This window comes from Panthera onca, chromosome A2 (genome assembly GCF_046562875.1).
Source record: "Panthera onca isolate mPanOnc1 chromosome A2, mPanOnc1 haplotype 2, whole genome shotgun sequence".
NCBI classification, from domain to species: Eukaryota; Metazoa; Chordata; class Mammalia; order Carnivora; family Felidae; genus Panthera; species Panthera onca.
Window position 1 is genome coordinate 77,329,805 of NC_138340.1, and position 23,580 is coordinate 77,353,384.

General features: G+C 35.5%; 2 protein-coding genes across 4 annotated transcripts in view; one reads left to right on the top strand and one right to left on the bottom strand.

The window, feature by feature from the left end:
• The window catches only part of COG5 (component of oligomeric golgi complex 5), a 319,388-nt gene that overhangs the window by 81,777 nt on the left and 214,031 nt on the right, over window positions 1-23,580 (top strand). The gene's annotated exons all lie outside the window — the stretch shown is intronic.
• On the bottom strand, window positions 522-4,644 carry GPR22 (G protein-coupled receptor 22). Of its 3 annotated transcripts, none has more exons than XM_060633776.3 (2): window positions 4,546-4,644; window positions 522-2,119 (listed from the first exon to the last, which is right to left on the bottom strand). In XM_060633776.3, the coding sequence occupies exon 2, from the start codon at window positions 2,092-2,094 to the stop codon at window positions 793-795; it is 1,302 nt and encodes a 433-aa protein (XP_060489759.1). In that variant the 5' UTR covers window positions 2,095-2,119; window positions 4,546-4,644; the 3' UTR covers window positions 522-792. The 3 variants fall into 3 exon arrangements, with proteins under 3 accessions (XP_060489759.1, XP_060489757.1, XP_060489758.1); XM_060633774.3 differs by lacking the exon at window positions 4,546-4,644 and adding an exon at window positions 3,866-3,957; XM_060633775.3 differs by lacking the exon at window positions 4,546-4,644 and adding an exon at window positions 3,769-3,871.

Consider the following 23,580-nt stretch of genomic DNA (forward strand, 5'->3'; position numbering starts at 1 on the left):
TCCAGACCATTTGGCTTAGACTCCAGCAAAGTGAGGAAGAAAGAGGCTGGTGCTTTAGTTTTCTTCCTTCCCTTTATTGTCCCTTTATTTGTATGTTATAGGCATAGTGCCCTTGATCTTAGAAAATAAGTTTCTCTATCTCAGAGTGTATGTACAGGATTGTTTCTTGGTTGTCAGATTTTAAAATCCTGATAAATCCTACAATTTCCTGCATTCGAAAAGCAAGAAAAAGGATGAAGTTTCACATACAGTTCATTATTTTTGATTCATCAAATATTACACCAGGTAGACTATACCAGAAAACTTAATAGAGTGATACAGAAAATCCTGAATTATTTTGATTGCTTGGAGCCCATAATGTTTGTTCTTATGTTAAAGTGCTATTTCACTTGTCATTATATAAATCTATCTATAGTTTGTGGCTTAGAAACAAATACACTTTATAAAAGAAAAGAAAAGATACCTGTGTCAGTTACGTTTTAAAGTTATACACTGTTTTAAGGCTATGTATTTATTATTTAGAAAATATGACTTACATGAATATCTTCTGATGGACATAATATTGACAAAATATACACATGATATTACTTTAACAAACTGCCATGCAACAAATACATTGTAATGAAGAAATAGAATATACATGACCTAATCTAATCTTGACATTTACATTGAAAATTTACAACATAACCAATACTTAAAATGTTTTTTTCTTATATTTGGCAGTAATTTCATTTTTTTACAATTTAAATTTAAAACTTCTGAATGTGGGCTTAGTGAAACTTAGATGTTTCCCTAGTCTGTGACAACCTGAGGTACTAAACATTTTTCTCTTATTTCACTATCTTCAAAGGTAAGTTTTTTGTTTCTCTTAGGATCTATCCAAGAATTGTGTATTACAGCATTGTTAGGCATAGGATCAGCTTCCACTATGGAAACAACTCTCTTTTTCATTTTACTTTTCAAGACCTTTTGAAATTTTTGTCTAGTGAATGCATATAATAATGGGTGAAATATAGTTGTTCCATAAGCCATGACTAGAAAACATAACCTTAATTTTACTAAAAGGTCACTTGGGCCTAAACATAAAATGGTGGTATTTAAGACAGAAATTGGTGTCCAGCAGAGAAGAAATGTAGAAATAATCAATAAAGACATCCTGAAAACTCTTTTTTGCCTTTCTCGTCGTTCGCGGTGTCGTTTCACAGCTCGCCGGAGGGCAATTATTACAGAGACCGAAGTTCTTACACCAAAGACTATGTTTCTCCCACCACTGCTTTGTGACATGTCTGTAGTCTCATGTTGCGTGGTTAGAGAAATTGTCTTTTTCTTTCTTGCTTTCTTCTTCTGCCCCGTTGAAAATCTTGTGCCTATTCGAATGTTAAGAGCCTGAAGGATTTTGGTGTATGTGATTAACATCACTATGACAGTGAAAAAGAATATTGGGATCTGTACTAGCAGGTGATAATACATTCCCAGTTCAGTGTAGTATTCATTTGTACTGACACACAAAAGTGTCTTGTTTTCCCATGTATTTCCACTTTGAAGACTGAAAAAATTTACCTCAATAAAGGGAATCAGGAAAGAGAAAAATGAAAAAATCCAAATGGATATCATCAGCATTGCAGCTCTGCCCATTGTCAGAATCCGGTTTGCAGGTTTTACAGAGATGTCATACCTGTCCAGAGTGATAGCAAAAACGTTGATTGCTGTTGAGACACTTGCAAAAGATACGCAGGCCTCATGGAAACAGCAGATGAGAGCAGTGTTACTCTCCAGTGAAAGCAGAAGGATGACTATAGTTAGAGGGATACATCCCACACAAATGATGACATCAAGTACATGAAGATTCATTGTAATAATGTTACTGACCGAGTTGATTAAGTTGGATTTCATGCAGTAAAGGACCAACACGGTGAGGTTGCTGCCAAGTCCCAACACAATTTCTAACATAAGAAATCCGGTGAGAGACACTTGAAAGCTTAATGGATAGGAAAGTGGTTGGTACATATTGGTGTTGACGTCATCAGTGTCATCTCGCACTGTAATGTTAGATTCAGACTGCATGTTGATTTCCAGAACGGGAGAAAAACACATTCTTTTGGAGCAGTTGGTGTTTTCCCTAGAAAGTGAAATAGAATAAACTCTTTGATATTTGGCAATTTAAATGAAGTATAAAGCATGTGTTCCTTGTTAAAAAAAAATCTTTTTATTGTGTACTTGGTTTAACTTTAAACTTTCTAAACTGTTAACGGCAAAGGTAGAGTTAGGAGACATTAAGGATGCATTGTTTCGATGTAATAGGAAGTTGGCTTCTCCCTTTGAAGATGACTGTGTGGGGAATACTCCTATATTGTTCAGAATTTCTTAATATTCTAAAAAGATAGTCCTCATTTGGGTTTTTCAAGCTCATTGAGATACAGTATATTTTTGTACAATAAAGCTACCCACTATGCAAAACTAATTTTAGCCCGGTGTTTTAAGATTTCATCTTAAAGTGTTGTGAGTAGGTGGGTAATAAACGCTATTTTAATATGTTCTGGCATAATTAGTGTAGGTGTAATTATTCTCGTGAGGTTTCAAATGAACAGGACGAGTGTTCATTTAAAATGATTAATGGCACAGAGCACTAGTTGTTTAAAACCATTTTGTCCATGTTCTTGGTTGAAATTCATATTCATGAGTCAACAGTGTGCTTGGGGATATTTGGGGTTATTTCCCACAGAAGCAGGCAAATGATAAATATTACATATTTCGTAGTGAAAATGCTCACCAAACTTTATAATGGACAAACTTAATGTTATACAAATTGGATGAAAAAGGACATTATGTTAAAATATAACACCACAAAACTTGGTAAAAGAGCTGTAAATCACTCCAGTGAATGATTTATTTCGTGACCACACCCTCTCATGTTGTGGAAGGAGGAATTGAAATTTAATATCTTAATAAGAAATAACCATTTTTGGAGTGGTTTAAAAGAATATATCTCTTGATTTTATTTGTTCAAACAGGATTTTTAAAGTAAAATATGAAATTTTAGGGAAAAGGGAGTATCTGAAGCCCATTTTCTGAGGAATCTTTTAAAGTTACACATCCCTGTGAAACCTTTTGTATAAATCACCCAGTGTGTATAATCTTGAGGAAAATTAGAAAAACAACTCTTTTGCTAATTCATTTAAATCTGTATTTTAATGTATAGAGGTTTAGAGTAATTTATAAAAATAATATCTGATTTTCTGGGCTAATAGGTCAGGAGTGAGTATATTCAGTTAAAATATAAAATCAACCAACTATATTTCACATTTCAAGTACAGCATTTTGACTACAAAATCATAATTGAACATAAATTATAAAGGCTATATAATAATTTTCCACATTCATGTTAACCTTTCACGTGATGTAACCTCTGACAAGTTTTAGAATACAGTTTTATTTATGCATATTATTTTAGGGGTGATGTTTCAGAATCACGAATGATAACATTATTAATTACTCTTGAACTTGGTATGAAGTATTACTTAGAGGCATATACTCCAGTAAGTGAAAGTCTTAGCTAGCACTGAAATCCTATAAAAATGGAGACTTCTAAGTGTGCCAAATTTTTGGAACTGACAGATGAAACATCTTTGTCACCTCAGTGACATTTAGAATTAGATAAAGCAGACATGCCAAGTTAGACGGTAATTAGCTATGGTGCATCTCCTCTAGAGCAAGGTTGTTGTCTTTGGTAAACGGTAAACAGCGTGGTGCATGCATCTTCTGACCTACCTGTTGGCTGTGGCCGTATGGGCCCTTTGGCTCACCACGGCAGGTTTTCACAAAGTGATACATGATGTCATTGACAGATTTTGACATGAATTTTTACCTGACAACAGTGAAGTAGCTGTGTTTTATTTCATGTCTTGTAGAAATTCTTTCATTTTCTCTCCAATACTTCAAACTGCATGAATTGTGACATTTAGTTGGCTGATGGATTTCTAAAGACCAGTACAAACATTTGTATTTGTTTTGCCTTAGAAAGTCACGACCAAGAGAAACTTCCTCAAATGGTAGGAATTATATTTCCCTTTGAGGGAATATATGATAGTGTCTCTTTATTTTCCAGAATATGTGAAAACAAAAAAGGAAACATACGGTTTCTAGCTTCTAAAATGTATTTAGACATCCTTTTGTTATAAATGTAAATCTGTTTCTATAGCAGTCCTCATTATTTTGAAATGATTTCTTGATCACATAACTTGCTTTATATTCTAAATCCAGTCCATGTTCTTTTGATAAAAACCATCTGCTATTTAATTTGATTTGCTTTCATTAGAAGAGGATACATAGTCATAAAACTTAGATGGGAAAATCCTTTAGTAGTAATATCAGCTGCTGTGAATATCTGAATATTTAGTGCAGAAAAGACTTGGATAAAGCTTCATTTAGCTTGCTGCTAATGTGTGGCATTCTCTTTTTGGCAATCCGTGTCTCATTGTTTCTTCAGGAATCAGCTCCACAATCCTGGTATGTTAAAGTATAAACTCCCCCTTTAAAAAAGCTCACCATTTTGTTTTTAGGCTTTTGCAGTCAAATTGTTTTTCTTTTTATGTCTATTTTATAGAGCTTCTTCTTAGGATGATTACTGTCGATGTCTTGTATCCCGGCAGTAATGTGGACCTGTCTTTTCTGGTTTTAACTCCTTACTGTCTTAAATGCATATGTTAGAAGAATATCCTGCAGTTTATGGTTCAGTCGGCTAGGGAGGTGCTTGATCAGATGCATTCTTCATATTGTCACTTGTAAATACTGAATTAGCTGCCGTGGGCCCTTGTGAAAAAGAAAAAAAGTGGTTAAGAAATAAGGTTCCTAATAATTTCCAATTAACTCAAAGTTACTTTAGTTTTGTTTACTTTAGCACTGTACCCAGTATTTGTTATCAAAGTAAGCAAACTGTATTATTAGAGCCACAACTCATAAATAAATTTAAGGGTTTCTTTAAACGAAATTTTTTCTTTTCCTAACAGAGATTGCAAATACTACGTTATTTGGTAACAGAGGTAACATTATAAATACAACCATGAAAGAAAAGCTGCATTTTTAAAACTAATTTCTGCCCTCATTTTAGAAGCTAACCTGTGTTTTAGGAGATTATGAGCAATTAGCATACACTAAACATACTGTCATTCTCTCATGTCTTTACAATAAATTCAACACTATTTCCTACTGGAAAACATTATAGCTTGTTTAATTATTAGCACCTGGTTTGAATTTTAACTGATTAAAAACAGATTCCATGATAAGATAGTAGACATTTCCACTGATGAATTGTTCATGTAGTTGTAATGTAAAAGGTAATGCAAAATGTAACTGCAAATCAAATAATTTTCAATGAACATGCTCAATAATCTTAACCTAAAACTGAATAATAAGTAATAGCTAAGTAGTAAACCTGGTTCTTTTAAGAAATAGAAGCATTTTTGAACACTTGGCAAAAACTGTACCGATGACATTAAGAATATTTTAGTAGGTCTGAAGTGACTTAAAAGCTGATGTCTTCATAGTGAATCAACAAAGAATATTTTTGGTATTTAACATTGCATCCTAAAAAAATTACATTTAAAATGTTATGTCCTAAAAGAAAAAGATCTAGAAAAGACATGTTTAGCAATAAATAGAATTAAGCAAATAAACTCTTAAAATTTAGGTTGACAATTTTCAAAGTAATTTTACCCCACTATGCCAGTTCAAAAGCAGCTGTATACTGTAATAAGGGAACACATCTTACCTCCGCTAAAGGTTTGATAAATTCCTGATGGAGTTGAAGCGTTTCCAGTTTTGATTGATTCATTTTGTTCACTTGTTAGCAGAGGACTTGGGGAAGAGGGTCATAAACATCTCTTCAGAAAAGCCCTTAATGAAAATATGTGTCTGTACTGTGCCATTGTCTCAGCAGTCCTGCTAATGTATGGAACGTGGAGTGCTGCCTAGAGGCTGCTGCAGTCTCTCACTCTTCCTACTGTGGAATCAATAAGCATCTGAAAAACGTAATGAAGTAATTGAACATACTGAAGGCTTCTTGTCTCCAGAGACAACATTTGGATTCAGTCTTTTAAAAAGGAATGGCACTGCTTTTCAGAGGAAAGCCTGTTCGGGGCAGCTTTTGCAGAGTGACAGCCTACCTTGTCGCCTCTCTCCACTGCAGAGAGATGCAGTGCATTCACTAATTTTGATTGGTCAGTTGTATTGGGCTTAAACTGTGCTTCATATGGATAGCAGGGATTTCTCTTCCCCCCCCCCCCCCATTTTATATAAGGATGCTTTTTTAAAAGGCTATATTTATAAGTGGTTGTATGCTGATCTTAAATAGACTATGAGTAAATTAGTCTTTTAAAAATGTGTATTCTATTCTGGTTTGTTGTTCACTTATGCCAAACATTAAAAAAAATGCAGGGAGGTGGAGGGGGGAGAGAAAGCGGTTTTAGGGTATATTCTTTTTGAAGCCTAAATGATTGCTCTGGAGAATATTTGAGTCGTATATATGTTTTTGGTTGAGATTCTTTGTTCTACAAATAGAAAGCCACTGCATCTTTACTGTGAACCACATTGAATTTCAACTAGTTTGTTTGTATTCAAGTCCATCTTCTCTGTATTTCAAATTGTTGGGAACATCTCAAGGTGTTAAATAAACATTGTTACGACTGCAGTATTCATTCAGGTATTCATTCACTCATTCATTCATTCAAAATATTAACGAGATTAGTCCAAGGTGGTTCTACTTTAAATTATTTTTTAAAAATTCTACTGATATTATCATAGTCTCATTGTATAAAGACTTAGTGATGTGAGGTTCTTTTCAGATTACTACTCAGTCTTTACCATCGGTAATCCTTTTATTTAGTAGATACATACTAATCATTCGCTGCAATATTTTAGTTCAACTGGCTATTTCTGTTTTTAACCTGGGCACTTTTAATGGATTGCTATTCCTTAAATATTACTTGTAGCCATATGCTAGTGTTACTGGGTAAACATCTCAGTAAAGGAAAAAGGAAGTTAGTTTGTCTTCCTAACTTGTCTTCCTTGTCTTATGTCTTCATAAGTTGAAAAACTAAATTATTTTAAAATGGATATGTTGTCAAAAGAACAAAAACATTGGTGTAAGTAATTAACTTAAAATATTACTTTAAAATTAGATTTCTCTTATTTTTGGTTACCTATTCTCAGTATTGAGAAAAATGTTTGGTTTTTTTTTTAGATTTGAATATATAAAGTGAGTGGATTCTATATCTGTTGACAAAATAGAAGACCTTGCAAATGACTGAATTATTAGGATATTGATAATCACTTATTTCCATTATTTTAGGAATATTAGTTATGTTCATTTTTTAAAATGTATGCCAAATTTCTAATTTGTAACTGGAATTATTCCCTTGTTTAAAAAGCATTATACATTTTTGTAATCTTCTTGTACTATTTAAATTTCACGGGGGGCTGGCTGAGTGGTATATGAATTTTAATTGTATTTGTATAGAAGTTGAGAGTGGAAAATTTTGTTGTGAATTCCTAAAATTTTATGCACAATTTGGGGAGGCAAGGCTTTGGTAATGCGAAGTATTAAAATGTTGTGCTACTTAACTTTTCATGCATTTTGAAAGTTGCCAAAAACGATGTCACTAGAATGCCAGCCATGTTCAAAGATAGCATGCACATGTGTGCACACACGCGTGCACACACACACACACACACACACAATACTACTTCAAGCTTCAAATATCACAGCTTCAAACTAGAATCAGAGAAAAGATATTAGCATCAATTGAAACTTGCGGTGGGGAAAAGAAATCATTAACGTAGTGAAATACACAGAGTGCTTTTCTGCCAAAGAGTTCAAGTATGCTTGTGTTTATCATCAAGATATCCCTATGGAGTAGAGGAAACCAAGGCACAAAGAAGTTTAATGACTTGAAAAAGTCTAGGTAAGGTAGTAGCAGTGCCAGCGTTAGAACTCTGCTACCTCCGTCCCCCACCCCCCCAAATAGTTGGCCTTCTCTCTGGAAAATTCTGAAGATACTTGGGACTTAGAATTGGATGATCTGGGTTCAGTCACTGCTTATTAGCTGTATGACTTTTGGCAAGTCAAGCATTCTTTGGGACACAATATAGCTTTGATTCTTTCTGTTGAAGTTTATATCTGTGTTTTGTGTAATTCTCTGTAATATAGTATTTCCAAGTTATACTCAAACTATTTTGTAGAAAAAATTCTGGTATCTCTGTAAGAAATAATGGCAGCAAAAAAGCTCAGATTTGGACATTGCTCTTTATTCCCTGTGCAAGTGACTTGTGAATAAGGATACACAAGATATCACAACAATTACTTTTATTGCACACAATGCTTAGTATAGTTTTTCTTTTAAAAACCACAAATTGGTGATTACAAGGTTCTCTGATTTGTTAGCTGGATAATCTTCACTTCCTTTGTTTTGTTTTTAACAAAGATGAAAATATCTAAACCATTGGATTCAGAATTAGATTATGTTATTTTCATGAAAAAATTAGTGTCAAATTACATGTCAGAATTTATAAAGATTCTTATTTACATAGTAACAAATTTTTATACTTGTACGTTTTATACTTGTACATTTTGTATTTATATTGGATACTAATTTTGAAAAATTGGTGATTTAAAACCAGATTTTATATTATAAAATAATTTCATAGATTAATTATTAGCTAATTAATAACCTGGAAAAACAGTTTTACCTTGCAAATGATAACTAAGCAATATATATGCATCAAACCCCCAAATGTCTCCATTAAAATTCTTTCCCCAAGTTCTGTTTTTGTTTTTTGTTATAAGTATTTTGATTGCCTAGGAATTTTAATCCTTAAAATTTTCGATATGGGAATCTTTGATTTTTAATTGTATACATTTGTTCCCTTAAGTTTGAACAACTGTGAATGTGAGAGAGTAGTTTGTTATTCACATTTACACTGCACTATTCATGTCCACTCATTCTTACCCAGCTTGTGTCCGGTTCTCATGCTATATTTTTGATGATTCTGAGTTTGTAAGTAAAATAAATAAATAAATAAATAAAAATAAAAAAAATAACTGGGTGAAATATTGAAATTAACCACAACTGAAAAGCGCTTTGAAACTTGTTTGCAAAGTGTATATACAAAAGCAGTATCTAATGGCTGGAAAATCACATTTTAAATTGTATTGCTTCAAGAGTATTTTTTCAATGAATACTTAACAGAGCTCTCAGCTCGCTCTGATACTAAAGCCCAATGAAGAAAGGATTAATTATTTCAGTTTAAAGCCAATTCAGAAATTTCATTTGGCTCCTCAACTTTAAATTTCTTTCACAACAAATGTTTTACCAGAAAAATAGAAATGGACCATCTGCTGAAACCTCCATCAAGTGGGGAGTAGCCAAGGTAGTAGAGAGTCAAAAACATTGGTGATTCATTATTGGTATGAGAATAATTGAAAACTGATGGTAATGATTTGATGAAGTACATGCATCAGAATTGTATACTCTAACAGAAAAACTCCATGAAATGTTCTTCCCCAACCTTCCCTACTTCACCTAAATTGGACATTTAAATTTTTTCATTTTTATTTTTTACACTATGTATTTTGTAAGTCAACTGTCAGCATCACATATATTATCAAAATAAATACATGGTTTTTGTTTCCATTTTATCATCCAAACCTAGATTTTGGATCCTGTGACTATTAACTACCTTTCTTAAAAAATATTTTAATGGACTTAATTTTCTTATTTTTTTGAGAGAGCGTACGTGCACACGTGGACAAGAGGGGGAAGGTCACAGGGAGAGGGAGAGAGAGAGAGAATCCCAACTAGGCTCCACACTCAGTGCAGAGCCTGATGCAGGGCTGCATCCCACGACCCTGGGATCATGACCTGAGCCGAAATCAAAAGTCGGATGCTCAACCATCTGAGTCACCCAGGTGCCCCTATTACTACTTTTTGATCTCTGTTTGTTGTCCTAATGTTGGCTTGTTGTTTTGGGGGCCTGGTCCAAGTTATTACCACTCCTGCCCTCAGTTTTTTGACTTTCTGTTTTCACTGCCTTATATTCCGCTTTACATTCTTAAATGTTATGGATAATTTTTGTTGATGTTTTTCTCTTGTATTTACATCAAAGAATTATACAGTCATGTTTGTGCTTTTTTTTTTCCTCATTGGCTTCTCTTCTGTTGTTTCATTTTCTTTGTATAATTCTCCTTTGTAGTTGGTTATGCAGAATCATATTCATTTCTGTGTCCTGAAACCAAGTCAGGTGATGAACTAGATTATATATTTAACAAAGTTATGGCAAGTCCCCTTGTCTGTGCTGTTAATTAGTCCTGTGATCTAGTGGGAGATGTGGAATGATCATCTATGAACTGGTGGTCTGTTCTTGAATTGGTTAGACACATAATGGTTTTGTTTATGTGTAAAGCCAGAGAATGGTAGAGTTCCACTATAGATTCAGTAATTTCAATGTTACTGCTTGGGGTATCCATTTGGGAAAATGAATGCATTTTCAGAGTTTACTAATAATAGGTAAAGGCTATGCTCACTGGTGACTTTGTGCTATTAAAATAAAGCAATATATCTTCAGTTACTCCTACTTGTAGTTCTCATTTAGGGATATACTATCTATAAAAAGTTCTGCTGTGGTTTTGATTGAAACTTCAGAGGATATATGGATCAATCTGGGGGAGAATTGACATCTTAATAATGTTGAGTCTTCCAATTTATTGATATGGTGTCTGTTTTTAGATTCATCTTTGATTTAATTTATCAGTGTTTTATAGTATTTAGTTTATAGATCTTACACATATTTTCTTAGATTTGTCACTAATTATTTCACTTTCTTAGTGCTATTGAAGTAGCACCTAACTTTTTGAAACAAAATTCCAATTTTTAAATTTGGTATATAGAAATAGGATTTTTTTGGATATTGAATTTGTATCCTGCAACTTTACTAAACTTCTATTGGGGACTTTTTTAATGAAGTTGATGGTGTTTTCTGTGCAGGCAATTAATATCATCTACAAATAGAGACAATTTACTTATTTTTGAACCATGTATGACTTTTACTTCTTGCCTTACTGCTTAGAACTTCTGGTATTAGATTTGATATGAGTGTGTTGGGAAAGGCATTCTGCCAAGGGCTTTGGCATTGCTGAAGGTCCTAGGATATGCTGGGCATTGCTGGCTCTACCAAGAATGCAAAGACCTGACTCTTCTTTATCGGGTCCGTTTGTGTTTGAAGCTAGCAACCTTGAAGGATGCAGTAATAAGTCCCCAGGCAAAGAGCAGACTTGCTTCTGCTTGTTATAAAAACAGTAAATTTTTACACTCAGTGTTGTTTGGCTGTGATGCAAACCCACTGTGTACAGAGTACTCACCTAGGCCCCTCTGCCAAGGGACTTGGGTGGGACAGTGAACTGTCACTGACACGATCCTCATACTTACGTCATATGTGATAAAGTCCTTAGCTGGTAACCCAGGCATCTAATGTCTTTTGCCAGCATCCATGACAAGAGCAGACTAACTATATAGCTTGCAAATAGAGTAAAATCCTAAACCCTTCACGATTTTTGACAATTTTGGCAACAAGGATGTGATGTTGACAGAAACATGGCTTCCTGCAGGAAGAGACAAGTGTCCCTGTGGGCCGGTTTAGGGGATAGGAGATCCAGCAGCAAATGCTCCTGTTGAAATGGTAAACTAGTAGATCCTCTGCTGACCTACCTGTTAATGAATATTTAGAGGCTAAGTAGTGAGAAGTTGAATGGAGCTGCCTGAATGGTGCTTTGGTTGGTGCTCACTCTCTAGGCCGGAGGAGGAACGATTGTTATTACGTCAGTAAGGCAGTACACCGCTAGGCCCAAGGCAAAAGGCAGTAGCTGCTGAATCAGGGGTCCTCAGAACGAAAATGAAAGGTGTCAGCACTGAGCATGGGTAGACTGAATACATTCTAACTTTATTGGTTGAGGCCAAGTAGGCAGCTTGAACATAAATGCAAGTCTTGCTTATTGGTGCAGAGTTCCTCTTGTTTTCTGCCCTCTGATTCATCTCGTACCCTTTAATCTCAGCTGCTTCAGATCGAAGCTTGGTGTGGTTGGGAACCTCAAGGATGGGGGAAATTCAAACTTTAATAGCTGTGTTGGATAGAGTGCCCACGCACCATTGTACCTGGTTCTGTGGGGAGAAAAGCATGCTAGCTGGCGAAGGGCAGGTGGGGGGGGGGGGGTAGATGGCAGGATGCACAGGGCACAATAAGGACACCCAGGCTCTTGCAGGAGCTGGGAGGGATGAGGGAGGAAGTGGCACTGACCCTGGAGTGAGGACCCAAACAAAAGAGCCTCCTACCACATCAGCCCTCCTCTGCAGGCTAGCCTCCCCCACTACCCCACTGCCCTCTCCTGCCCCTGCTCCTGGTCAGAAAATAATGTCTTCTCCTGGCAGCTATGGCTGTAATCCCTTTTGTGTGTATGTCAGATCCCTTGGTCTATGTTCTTACAGGGGGGAAAGCAGTCAAATTCAAGAAAAGCTAGAGTGTGGGTGCAGTCTCTGGGCCTGTTCAATATACTCTTGTTCTGGCTTCCTCTGCCAAGTGTATATTTGGTATTGCCGTTTTTACTTCTACATGCTTACACTGTGAATGCTTGTAAGTTCACAGGAGATTTTCCCATTTGTGGGCTGCTGCATGTCCCCTCCCTGAGTGATCCATCACAAACAATGGATTATCCCTAGAGGAAAGAAAAGAAAATCACAGCTTTGGTTGAAGATTTTGTGGCTAAGGTATGCAGGCCTTTTCTTAGTACAGCAGTGCCACCTGCCTGACCCAACTACCAAGTGCACCTCTTTTGGAAGGGCCTACTGCCGAGGTCTTCTTATAACTAAACACCTGAACCGTGCACTCCTTGCGACTCTCTGGCATGATATTGCCGTCTTGGGGGTATGTTATCTCAGACTTGACGGTTAACAAGGGAAGGACCCAAGAGACTGAATTGAGCAAATGAAAATGGTTTGTTTAGAGATGCAGGCAGCCTGGCCTTTGTGTTGTCTTGGTTTTGAATGAAGGGGTGGAAGTGACCCCTTTTGGGAAAAACTTTCATGTTACTCCTGAAATATCTCTCACTACTTGAAGCAAAGTTCCTGGCCTCCGTGGGACCCGTGATTCACAGAAGTTCCTATAAATAGGTTGGCCTGGTTCACTGATGGTTCAGCCCAGATACAAGCTGATGGTATCCATTGTACTGCTGCAGCTTTTCAACCAGTGCCAGCTACAGAACACTGAGAGTGGATGTGATCGCTCGACTCCATTCTCAGAGCTCTGACCAGTACACCACTTGATGAACGTTAGAGTGTTTTTACTAAATCTTGGGTTTCTTGGGCTCTTACTGGTAGCCCAGCCTCCAGATGTGCCACTTGAGAGATCAGCAGATCAAAAACATCTCTCTCTGCGGCTGAAAACTATGGAAACAAATTGTGGTTGCCAGCCAGTTTGGGTTACTCAAGCCTGTACCTCCTGGATTGCTGCCATTTCTACTCAGAAATGGCATTCTGCATTCAAAATTGTTTTGAATGTAGCAGCATATCCATCATAATAGACTGGACAACCACTGTGTCCTGGGTTTGGGGAAAGGGGATTTCTCAGTGTTCCTTGCCCCACTTCCACTTGTAGGACTAATTCTTTTTTTATTTATTTTTTATTCTCAAGTTAGTTAACATGTAGTGTAGTTTTGGCTTCAGGAGTAGAACCCAGTGATTCATCACTTACGTATAACACCCAGTGCTCATCCGGAAGAGTGCCCTCCTTAATGCCCATCACCCATTTAACCCAACCCCCCTCACCCCCTGGGTTTGTTCTGTGTTTAAGAGTCTATTATGGTTTGCCTCCCTTTCTGTTTTTATCTTATTTTTCCTTCCTTTTTCTTATGTTCATCTGTTAAGTTTCTCAAATTCCACATATGAGTGAAATCATATGATAATGTCTTTTTCTGACTGACTTATTTCACTTAGCATAACACCCTCCACGTTGTTGTGAATGGCAAGATTTCATTCTTTTTCATCACTGAGTAATATTCCATCATATATGTATATGTGTGTGTGTATACATATATACGTACACACCCCACATCTTCTTTATCCATTCATCAGTTGATAGAATTTGGGCATTTGGGCTCTTTCCATACTTTGGGTATTGTTGATACTGCTCCTATAAACATTGGGGTGCCTGTGCCCCTTCGAATCAGCATTTTTGTATCTTTGGATAAATTCCTAGTAGTTTCCAAAGAAGACATCCAGATGGCAAACAGACACATGAAAAGATGCTTAACATCACTCATCATCAGGGAAATACAAATCAAAACCACAATGAGATACGACCTGACACTGGTCAGAATGGCTAAAATTAATAACTCAGGAAACAACAGATGTCGGTAAGGGTGTGGAGAAAAGGGAACCCTGTTGCACTGCTGATAGGAATGCAAACTGTGGTGCAGCTGCTCTGGAAAACAGTGTGGAGCCTCCTCAAAAAATTAAAAGTAGAACTACCCTACAACCCAGCAACTGTAAGACTAATTCTTTTTCCTCCCCCAGGGGTAAAGCTTTGTTTTTGTTTTTTTGTGTTTTTTTGCTGTTTCCTTCCCCTATCTCTAATGGGTTTTCAACAGTGACCAGAGGGTGATAGGATTTGTTGCGCTGCCATGAATGGTTTTAGGCCTTTTCTCCTTCCTTGTATGAGAGAGGGTTGAAAGGATCCAGGTTGGGCTTTATGTCTTGCTGTCAGTGGCTGTTCCTCTTGCCATACTTGGACCAAGAGGGGTGCTTTTCTGGGCCTCTTACTCTGTACCTACTCCTTTTTCTGTGTGCATACCTGCTGAGATTTGTGAAGAACCAGTGGATAGGTATGCCTTCCCTTTTTTTGTTTGTGGTTCTGTATCTCTTGCTAGCACACACTCAGCCTCTAGCACTTCATTAACAATTTTAGCTGAATTATTTTTATTAGTATCTAGTATTGTTTTCCCAGGGAGCTCGTGTCCCGTGTGTCCTTCAAGGTACCTGTTTTTCCTTAGAGCTTGAGTTGGTTGGTTGCCTATAACCTCAGCTCTCCTGGCCGCTATTTACCATGATAATAGCTTAATTTCATGACCCTAGTTGGTTATGGTAGAATACCCTGTAAACTGTTGCTTGATTTTATTTGCAAGTATTTTGGTAAAGTCTTTGTCTGCATGTTCATGAGAGATGTTGATCTGCCATTTTGTTTTATTGTAATGTTTTTGTCTGGTTTTGGAATCATGACAGTGTCGGATTTGTAAAGTGAATTGAAAATGTTTTCTCTTTTTTTAGTTAAAAACAAATTTGTGTAAGATCAAGACTAGTCTTTCCTCAAATGTTTGGTAAATTCCAAAGAGAAAATATTTGAGCCCAGGAGGTTTTATGTTATTTAAACCTTTTATTTGTAAATTCAAATAACTTAATAGATGATAGCTTCAGATTTTCTATTTTATCGTGTCTGTTTTGATGATAAGTATAGCTTGAATAATTTGTTTATATCATTTAATTTGCCACATTTATTAGCTTTGATTTGTTTTTAACATTTTCTCATTATATTTTAATATGTGTAGGATTGATACTGTATCTCCCTTTCATTACTGATGTTGGATATTTATATCTTTTTTTCTTGATCAGTTTGCCTAAAAGTATATTAATTTTATTAATCTTGAGATAACCAGTATTTGGTTTCATTGTTCTCAGTGAACAATGTTCTTATTATTTCTATTTTACTGATTTCTGCTTTTACCTTTAGTATTTCCTTCCATCTACTACTTTGTTGAAAGTATCTTTAATGTATTTAAATGCCTTTTTATCTAATATGGGCTCAGTACAGTTTTACTTGAATCCCACAAATATGATTATGTTTTATATCACTCAGTTTAGTATGTTCTTTAATTTCCCTTGTATTTCTTTGCTGAAACATGGGTCATGAAAAATTTTTTTCGGAGCACTTGGGTAGCTCAGTCGGTGAAGCCACTGACTCAATTTCAGCTCAGGTCATGATCTTACAGTTCGTGGGTTCGAGCCCTGCATCGGACTCTGCACTGACAGTGTGGAGCCTGCTTGGGGTTCTCTCTCTTCCTCTTTCTCTGCCCCTCCCCTGTTGGCGCGGTCTCTCTCTCTCTCTCTCTCTCTCTCTCTCTTTCACACACACACAAAAGTAAATAAAAACATTTAAAAATTTAAAATTATTTTTTTCAATTTCTAAATATTTGGTAAGTTTTCTAATTTTTTTTTGTTACTGATTTCATTCACATTTAATTTCATTAAGAGAATATACATTGTAAAATTACAGTTAAAAAATTTGTTTAGGTATCTTTAATGGCACAAAATACAGTCTATCTTGGTGAATGTTCTGTGTACCTTTGAAAATAATGTGTTTTCTCCCATTATTGGGCATAGCGTTTTATAAATTTCAAACAGGTCAAGTTGACTGATAATATTGTTCACGTTTTCTCTCGCCATACTGATTTTATGTTTGTTCTATTAGCTTTGTACTGAAAGTAACTTTTTATTGAAAGAGGACTTGTAAAGTTCCCAGATACAATTCTGGATTGGTCTGTTTCTTCTTTGATTTTTTTTTCCAGTTTTTACATCATGTATATTTATTGGATATATGCACATTTAAGAGTATTATGTATGTCTTTATTCCTGATAATCTTGTTTTGATGTCTCCATTGTCTGATTTCAGTGTAGCTACTACAGGTTTGTTTTGTGGCTTATATCATACATACTTTTTTAATCTTTTATTTTTAACTCTTCTGTATCTTTGTTTTAGAGGTTTGGTTTCTGTAGATTGTGATAATTTGGTTTTGCTTTTTTTCCCATTCTGATATCTGTCTTTTATTTGGAGTACAGAGCATTTCCATTCAATATAGTTTTCCATATCATTAGGCTTACACCCTCCACTTGGCATTTGTTTTGTTTGCTCCATGTATTATGAGCTCATTTTTCTTCCTTTTCTAACTTGTTTGGGATTTTTACTGTTCCATTTTGTTTGGATTTTTAGTAATTAATGAATAAATAAAATAGAATAATAACAAATAAAACGGAGTAGTACATAGTCTACTGACTACCTCTGTTTTTTAGGTTTCTTATTTTATTGATGGTTTTAGGTTTTATGATATACACGTTCAACTTACATAGTCTATTTATAAATTATAGATCACATCATTTATTTCAAAAAATAGTTTTAAAAATATTTCTTTTGAGAGAGAGAAAGCATGTGCATGAGTGGGAGAGAGCAGAGACGGGGGGTGGGTAGAGAGAGAATCCAAAGCAGGCTCCACGCTATCAGCACAGAGAACAACTTGGGGCTCTGTCTCACAAACTGTGAGATCATGACCTGAGCCTAAATTAGGAGTTGAATACTTCACCAACTGAGCCACCCAAGCGCCCTGATCACATCATTTATGATGGTAGATCCTTATTATCCTATCACTTCCTTTGTCCTTTTTCCATCTTCTGTACTGTTTCTTTTTTAAAGCTTAGTTCTGCTTTATAAACCTCATAATAGATTGTTACTTTTTGTTTTAAGCAGCCAATCATCTTTTAAATAAAAATTTAAGAATAATAATTTATGCATTTACAGTTGACTGTGAACAGTAGTTCACAGTGCTGACCCCATGCAATTGAAAATCTGTGTATAACTTTTAACTTCCCCCAAAACCTAACTACTAATAGCCTGTTGTTGACTGGAAGCCTTAGTGATAACATACACAGTCAATTGACACATATTTTGGATGCTATATGTTATACACTATATTCTTAAATTTTTATTTCTTTTTATGTGGGCTCCATGCCCAGTGTGGGGCTTGAACTCACAACCCTGAGATTTAAGAGCTGCAAGCTCTACCGACTGAGCCAGCCAGATGTCCCAATATATACTGTACTCTTAAAGTAAGAAAGAGAAAATTAAGGACATTGTAAGGGAGAGAAAATACATTTGTAGTACTGTCCTGTATTTAAAAAAAAATCTGGCAGAAGTGGACCCAACCCAGTTCAAACCTGTGTTGTTCAAGGATCAACTGTATTTACAGTGTCTCACACTTTAAATTTATTTATTTATTTATTTATTTATTTATTTATTTACTTACTTACTTACTTACTTATTTTACTTATTTATGTATTTACATTGGAGATTCTGGTATTTTCCTTCAGTTTGAAGAACTCTGACTTTTTTTGTAGTTTAGCGTGTCTGGCAACAAATTATGCTTTGTTTAGAATTATGCTATCATTTAGAAGCTATTTTGTTGTTTTCTGGCATGTGTATTTTCTGGTGAGAAGTCTGGATCATTCTTTGTTCTTTGCTATGTAATGTGTCTTTTTTCTCTGTCCCTTTTTAGGATATTCTTTTTATTTATTCTATCCATAGTTTCATTATGATGTGCTTTGGTGTGTTTTCTTTGTGTTGTTTCCCTTTCTTCTTTGCTTGGGGTTCACAGATATTCTTGGATCTTTGTTGCTGCTGTGCTGCTGCTGTTACTTGTTGGTTTTGGTTTTCTTATCAAATTTGAAAAAAAAAATTCATTCTTCAAATATTTCTTTCTCACATCTTCCCTCTCCTCCTGGGACTCTGATAACATACATTTTAGACTCCTCGTATTGATACACATACCACTGTTGCTCAGTTCATTTATTTTTGTAGTTATGGCTTGAGTAGTTTTGGTTTGCTCTGGTTTCAGGTTCTGCAGTCTTTTCTTTTGTGGTTTCTGATCTACCTGGAGCCTTTCCACTGAATTTTTCAGTTCAAATATTTTGTTTTTCACCTCTAAACATTTTATATGATCAATTTTTAGAGTTTCCATTTCTCTTCTCATTGTGTTCATGTTTTCTTTAAGTCTGTGCTCATAGTTATAATAGATATTTTAAGGTCTTTGTCTCTTAATTCCGTTATCTTTTTGCATCTTGGTAGTTCTAATAATTTTTTTGAAGATTTTTTTAAGTAATTCCTACACCCAGCATGGTACTGGAATTTACAACCCCGAGATCAGGAGTCACATGCTTCACTGACTGAGCCAGCCAGGTGCTGCTCTAATAATTTTTGACTGGATACCAGCCATTGTATTGGGTATTGTTGTCGTCCTTTAAAGAATGTTGCACTTTGTTCTGTCAGGCAGTCAAGTTACTTGCGGATCAACTTGATCCCTTTGAGGTTTGTTTTTAAGCTATACAGGGGCATCTTCAGAGGAAACTTACTGTAAGATTAGTTCAGCCCTACCATTAAGGCATGATCCTTCATGGGTATGTACCAAGTGCTCCTGTGCTCAATGGTGTCTCTTCATGTTGGCCTTCAAGCTGGAGCACCTTACGGTGCTCTAATTGTGAACTCAGAATTGATCAGTTTTCAGGCTTTCTGGTTGCTCTTTGCTTGGCCTCTATGAGTTTCATCATATGCTTTCGTAACAATATTTTTTTGAAGATTCGAGAAACCCTAAATACAAATTTTGGAAGTGTTTCTGTTCTTAGGTTGTTTTTTAATGTTATTTTGACCTACTTTCCCTTCCATTTACTCAGCCTTCTTTAACTCAGATTTGTCCTTTAACCTCATCTAGACCATTATTTATGACTTGCTAGGGTTTTCCCTTATGCTGTCAGGGAACACGTATTTAGGCAGAGAGCCTCAATAATCCTAGAGCTCACTTCGTTTGTTTTCTAGGGAGTCACAGCCTTGCTCTCCTGCTGTCCAGGATCTGAAAATAGTATTATAAGTTTTGTACACTTTTCTAGTTGCTAGGGTAAGTCCTGCACCCTAGAGTAATTTGGAAGCAGAAGTTCCAAATTTGTTTTAAAAACTAATTATTCTATAATTTCTTGTAGTAATTAATTATGCACTAAATCTTGGTGTTCTTTTTACTGCTGTTTTAAAGTGATTAAAATCTTTGTTTTCCTTTTTATGCCTTATTATATTATAGTCTAATAATAGGCTAGTGATATTTTGTGTCCTGGAATTCACATTCTTTGCATTTAAAATATTTGCCCTGGACAATTTTCTTTCATAAGTACCTCTATTACTTTTTTTTCACCCTGTTGGAGAAAAAGATAACAGTGCTGGAAGAAAGATCACACAGCTACGCAGATTAATGCCTTTGCAAATTTATGTCTTCTAATCTCTAGTCATTTCCCTTCTGTCACAGGTGTTATTATATTGACCAGGGAGTGGGAAACATTTTCTGTAAGGAGCCAGGGAGTCAATATTTTGGGCTTTGTGTGCCACATAGAGTCCATATTGCATATTCTTCTTTATCTTCTTTTCTGACTCTAAAAATGTAAAAACCAGTCTTAGCTTTCATCTTTGGTCTATAGGCCTTAGTTTAATCACCCTTGACATAGGCCACCACAACTTTCTTCAAGCAGCCTTCCCTTCTCTCCAGTTTATACCAGAAGACCTTAATTTTTACTTTACTGATGAAATGGAGTTTAGAACTTTTGTCATCTTCTTGCTTCCTATGTGGTCCTTCTAAAAGCCTGTCTAGACTTTCCATTATTTGTCTTCCTTTCACTGTGTGTCAAGAGAGGATATATGTACATATATGTATATATATATATCGCCTTTCTTTTAAGCCTACTATGTGGATTCCTGTTTTTGTCCTCTTCCAAGTTCATTTACAACTTTTTCCATTTTGCTGTATTATTTTTCTTCATTCTTTCAACTGTACTATACCAATGTGTGCTTATTTGCTGTTCTGCCATTTTAAGTTTGGCTTATGACCTCTCAAAATGTTGATTTTTAAGGAAAAGAAAAATCACATCACCACAACAGTTGATCTTAAGTACTTTCAATTGCGTTTCAATTGGAAGTGGAAGAAGATTGCTTTTTTAAGCTATAGTAAAAATATATAGGTAAAGGTGTTTTTGTGATACATACTTAAGAGTTAGTTGATCTTGGCCATGTTTTTTTTTCCTTAATTTCCCCCCAGTGACAACATAATAAGACTAATGAATTTGAACATCTCAAGGAAAAATGTTCTGTGTTGGGGAGTGATATAGTTCTCTGAAAGGCAAAACATCAAGTACAAGGTTTTTTTTTTTCTTCTTTCAGGAATCAGACTAAATCTAGGCACATTGTGTTGCAGGCATCACCTCACAAATCTGCCAACGCATGTCCTTTCTGAGCTTCAACACAGCTGCTGTCCCAACCAGTTTTTCTTCTCTTTGATAGTGGTTTGCATTAGTGTTTTGGTTTATGATGGGGAAGGAAAAAATACAAAAGAATCCCTTCCTCATTTTTCTTATGATATTATGGGTTTTAAAAACAATAATATAAGTATCAGTGACTTCTAGATCATTCTCATACTAAGAAATATGAAGGGCATTAGGTGTTTTAAATATAGATGAATCCATTTATATAAAAAATGGACTTTAAGGAATAAGGTTACTTGTAAAGAGTAAAGACACATTAAAAAAACTACATGTTCTTACAACAACTTGTTCTATTCTTTTTTTTTTTTGTAACATAGCTATTCCTCCCCCGCTCCCCACACAACAGATTTGTAATGTAAGAATAGAATCATGGTGCAGCCTGCAATTCCCAGAGGTAAAACACACAGTACTAGACTTCCATCTGTAGATTTTACTTTTTAGATTTTATGTATTTTTTGAGTTAAATTAAAATTTGAAATCATTTTAAGCTTTCAAGGACTGTATTTATGTTCGATTGTTCTCTTATAAGAGAAGTGGCTACATCATAGAGCAGTTATTGATGCTCTGTGTTAAGTAGATATTTTGTTAGGTGGTTACCCTTTGATTATTCTTTTGCAGTCCTATATACTACAATTTGGCAGTGCTTTGTGTCTTGAATTTCAATTGCCTGTTTTTGTCTTATTTGATTAGTTTTGTAATGGTCTTTTACTCTTGAATTTTCCTCTCCCTCCCTCTTCTTGTTGGACATACAATGGCATCATTAATGAGTGTTTTATCTATTTAAGTAAATCTCTAAAATTAGTTTTGAATTGGATGTTTTAGATATATAAGTATAACTCACAATTATTCAAAGTTGAAGAAAGGTGCTCTGAATGACCCGGGAGTTTTCATATAATAATTTAATGTTCTTAAATGCATGTTTGACTTTATGCTTACATTTGAGGGTATTTGAGCCTATGATAAAAGAACTTTATTGGTATCATAATAACTGTCAAACATTTAAATTCATTGCATCGTAGATGAACTCTTCTTATACTAGTCGAATCAAAATTGTGCTGTGCTATTCTCTTTTTTTAAACATGGGATATAATAAAGATACTTCAATTAAGTTAAAAATACATTTGTTTTCACTAGCTTTGGAAAGGAGACCAGTAAAAGTGTTTTCACAGTGATTTGCATTACCTGGGGAAATTGCTCCCTGAAAACATGAGATGATTTAACATTTTCGGTTTTGACTGTTTTTTATTTGTCTTAGAAGATAACTTGATGGGGTGCCTGGGTGGCTCAGTCAGTTCAGCATCCGACTTTGGTGCAGGTCATGATCTTGCGGTTGGTGGGTTTGAGCCCTCATCGGGCTCTGTGCTGATAGCTCAGATCCTGGAGCCTGCTTTGGATTTTGTGTTTCCCTCTCTCTCTGCCCCTCCCTTGCTCACACTCTGTTTCTCTCTCTCTCTCAAAAATAAACATTAAAAAAAAAATTAAAGGGGCACCTGGGTGACTGAGTCTGTTAAGCATGCTCAGAGCCTAGAGCCTGCTTCGGATTCTGTGTATTCTTCTCTCTCTGTCCCTCCCCTGCTCATGCTCTCTCTCAAAAATAAACATTAAAAAAAATTTTAATTAAAAAAAGATAACTTGATTTGTAGTGATTTGTTCATTTGCAGGGACAACAGTATAAACACATGTTGGCATTGCTGATGTTCAGGGAGTCAGTTAGCTATGTGTGAGCCTGGCCCTGCCCACTTTCCCAGTCTTATCTTGATTAGTTCTCTATATTTTCAGATGTTCATTAATGGCACCATGTAGAATAACTCATAAGAGTCATTTTAAAAACCAGGAAATTCTTAAAGTTCCTTATTTATATTTTCTGAATGTACCACATTAGTATGAGAGATTTGACTCTTATATTTTCAGCTGTAATTCTTACTTTTATGTTGTGGAGACATGACTGTTGTTCAGGAGATTTTTTTAAAAGCTTTTTTTTTTAAGTTTATTTATTTATTTATTTATTTTTTGAGAGAGGGAGAGAGTGCATGAGCAAGAGGAGGGGAGGGGCAGAGAGAGAGAGGAAGTGAGAGAGAGAATTCCAAGCAAGTTCCTCACTACCAGTGTTGGAGCCCTGCACCAGCTCAAACCCACAAACCCAGAGATCATGACCTGAGGCGAAATGAAGAGTCGTACATTTAACCAACTGAGCCACCCAGGTGCCCCTGTTCAAGAGATTATTTTAAATAAAATCAAAATCACCATAGAGAAAACCTCATCACTTGGTTAGTCATAGTACATTCTGTGTGTCTGGTGGTACGTAAGGTGCTAGGGAAACGATGATAAATAACGAGTTTGTAGTTTGGTAAGGAAAACAGACAAATAA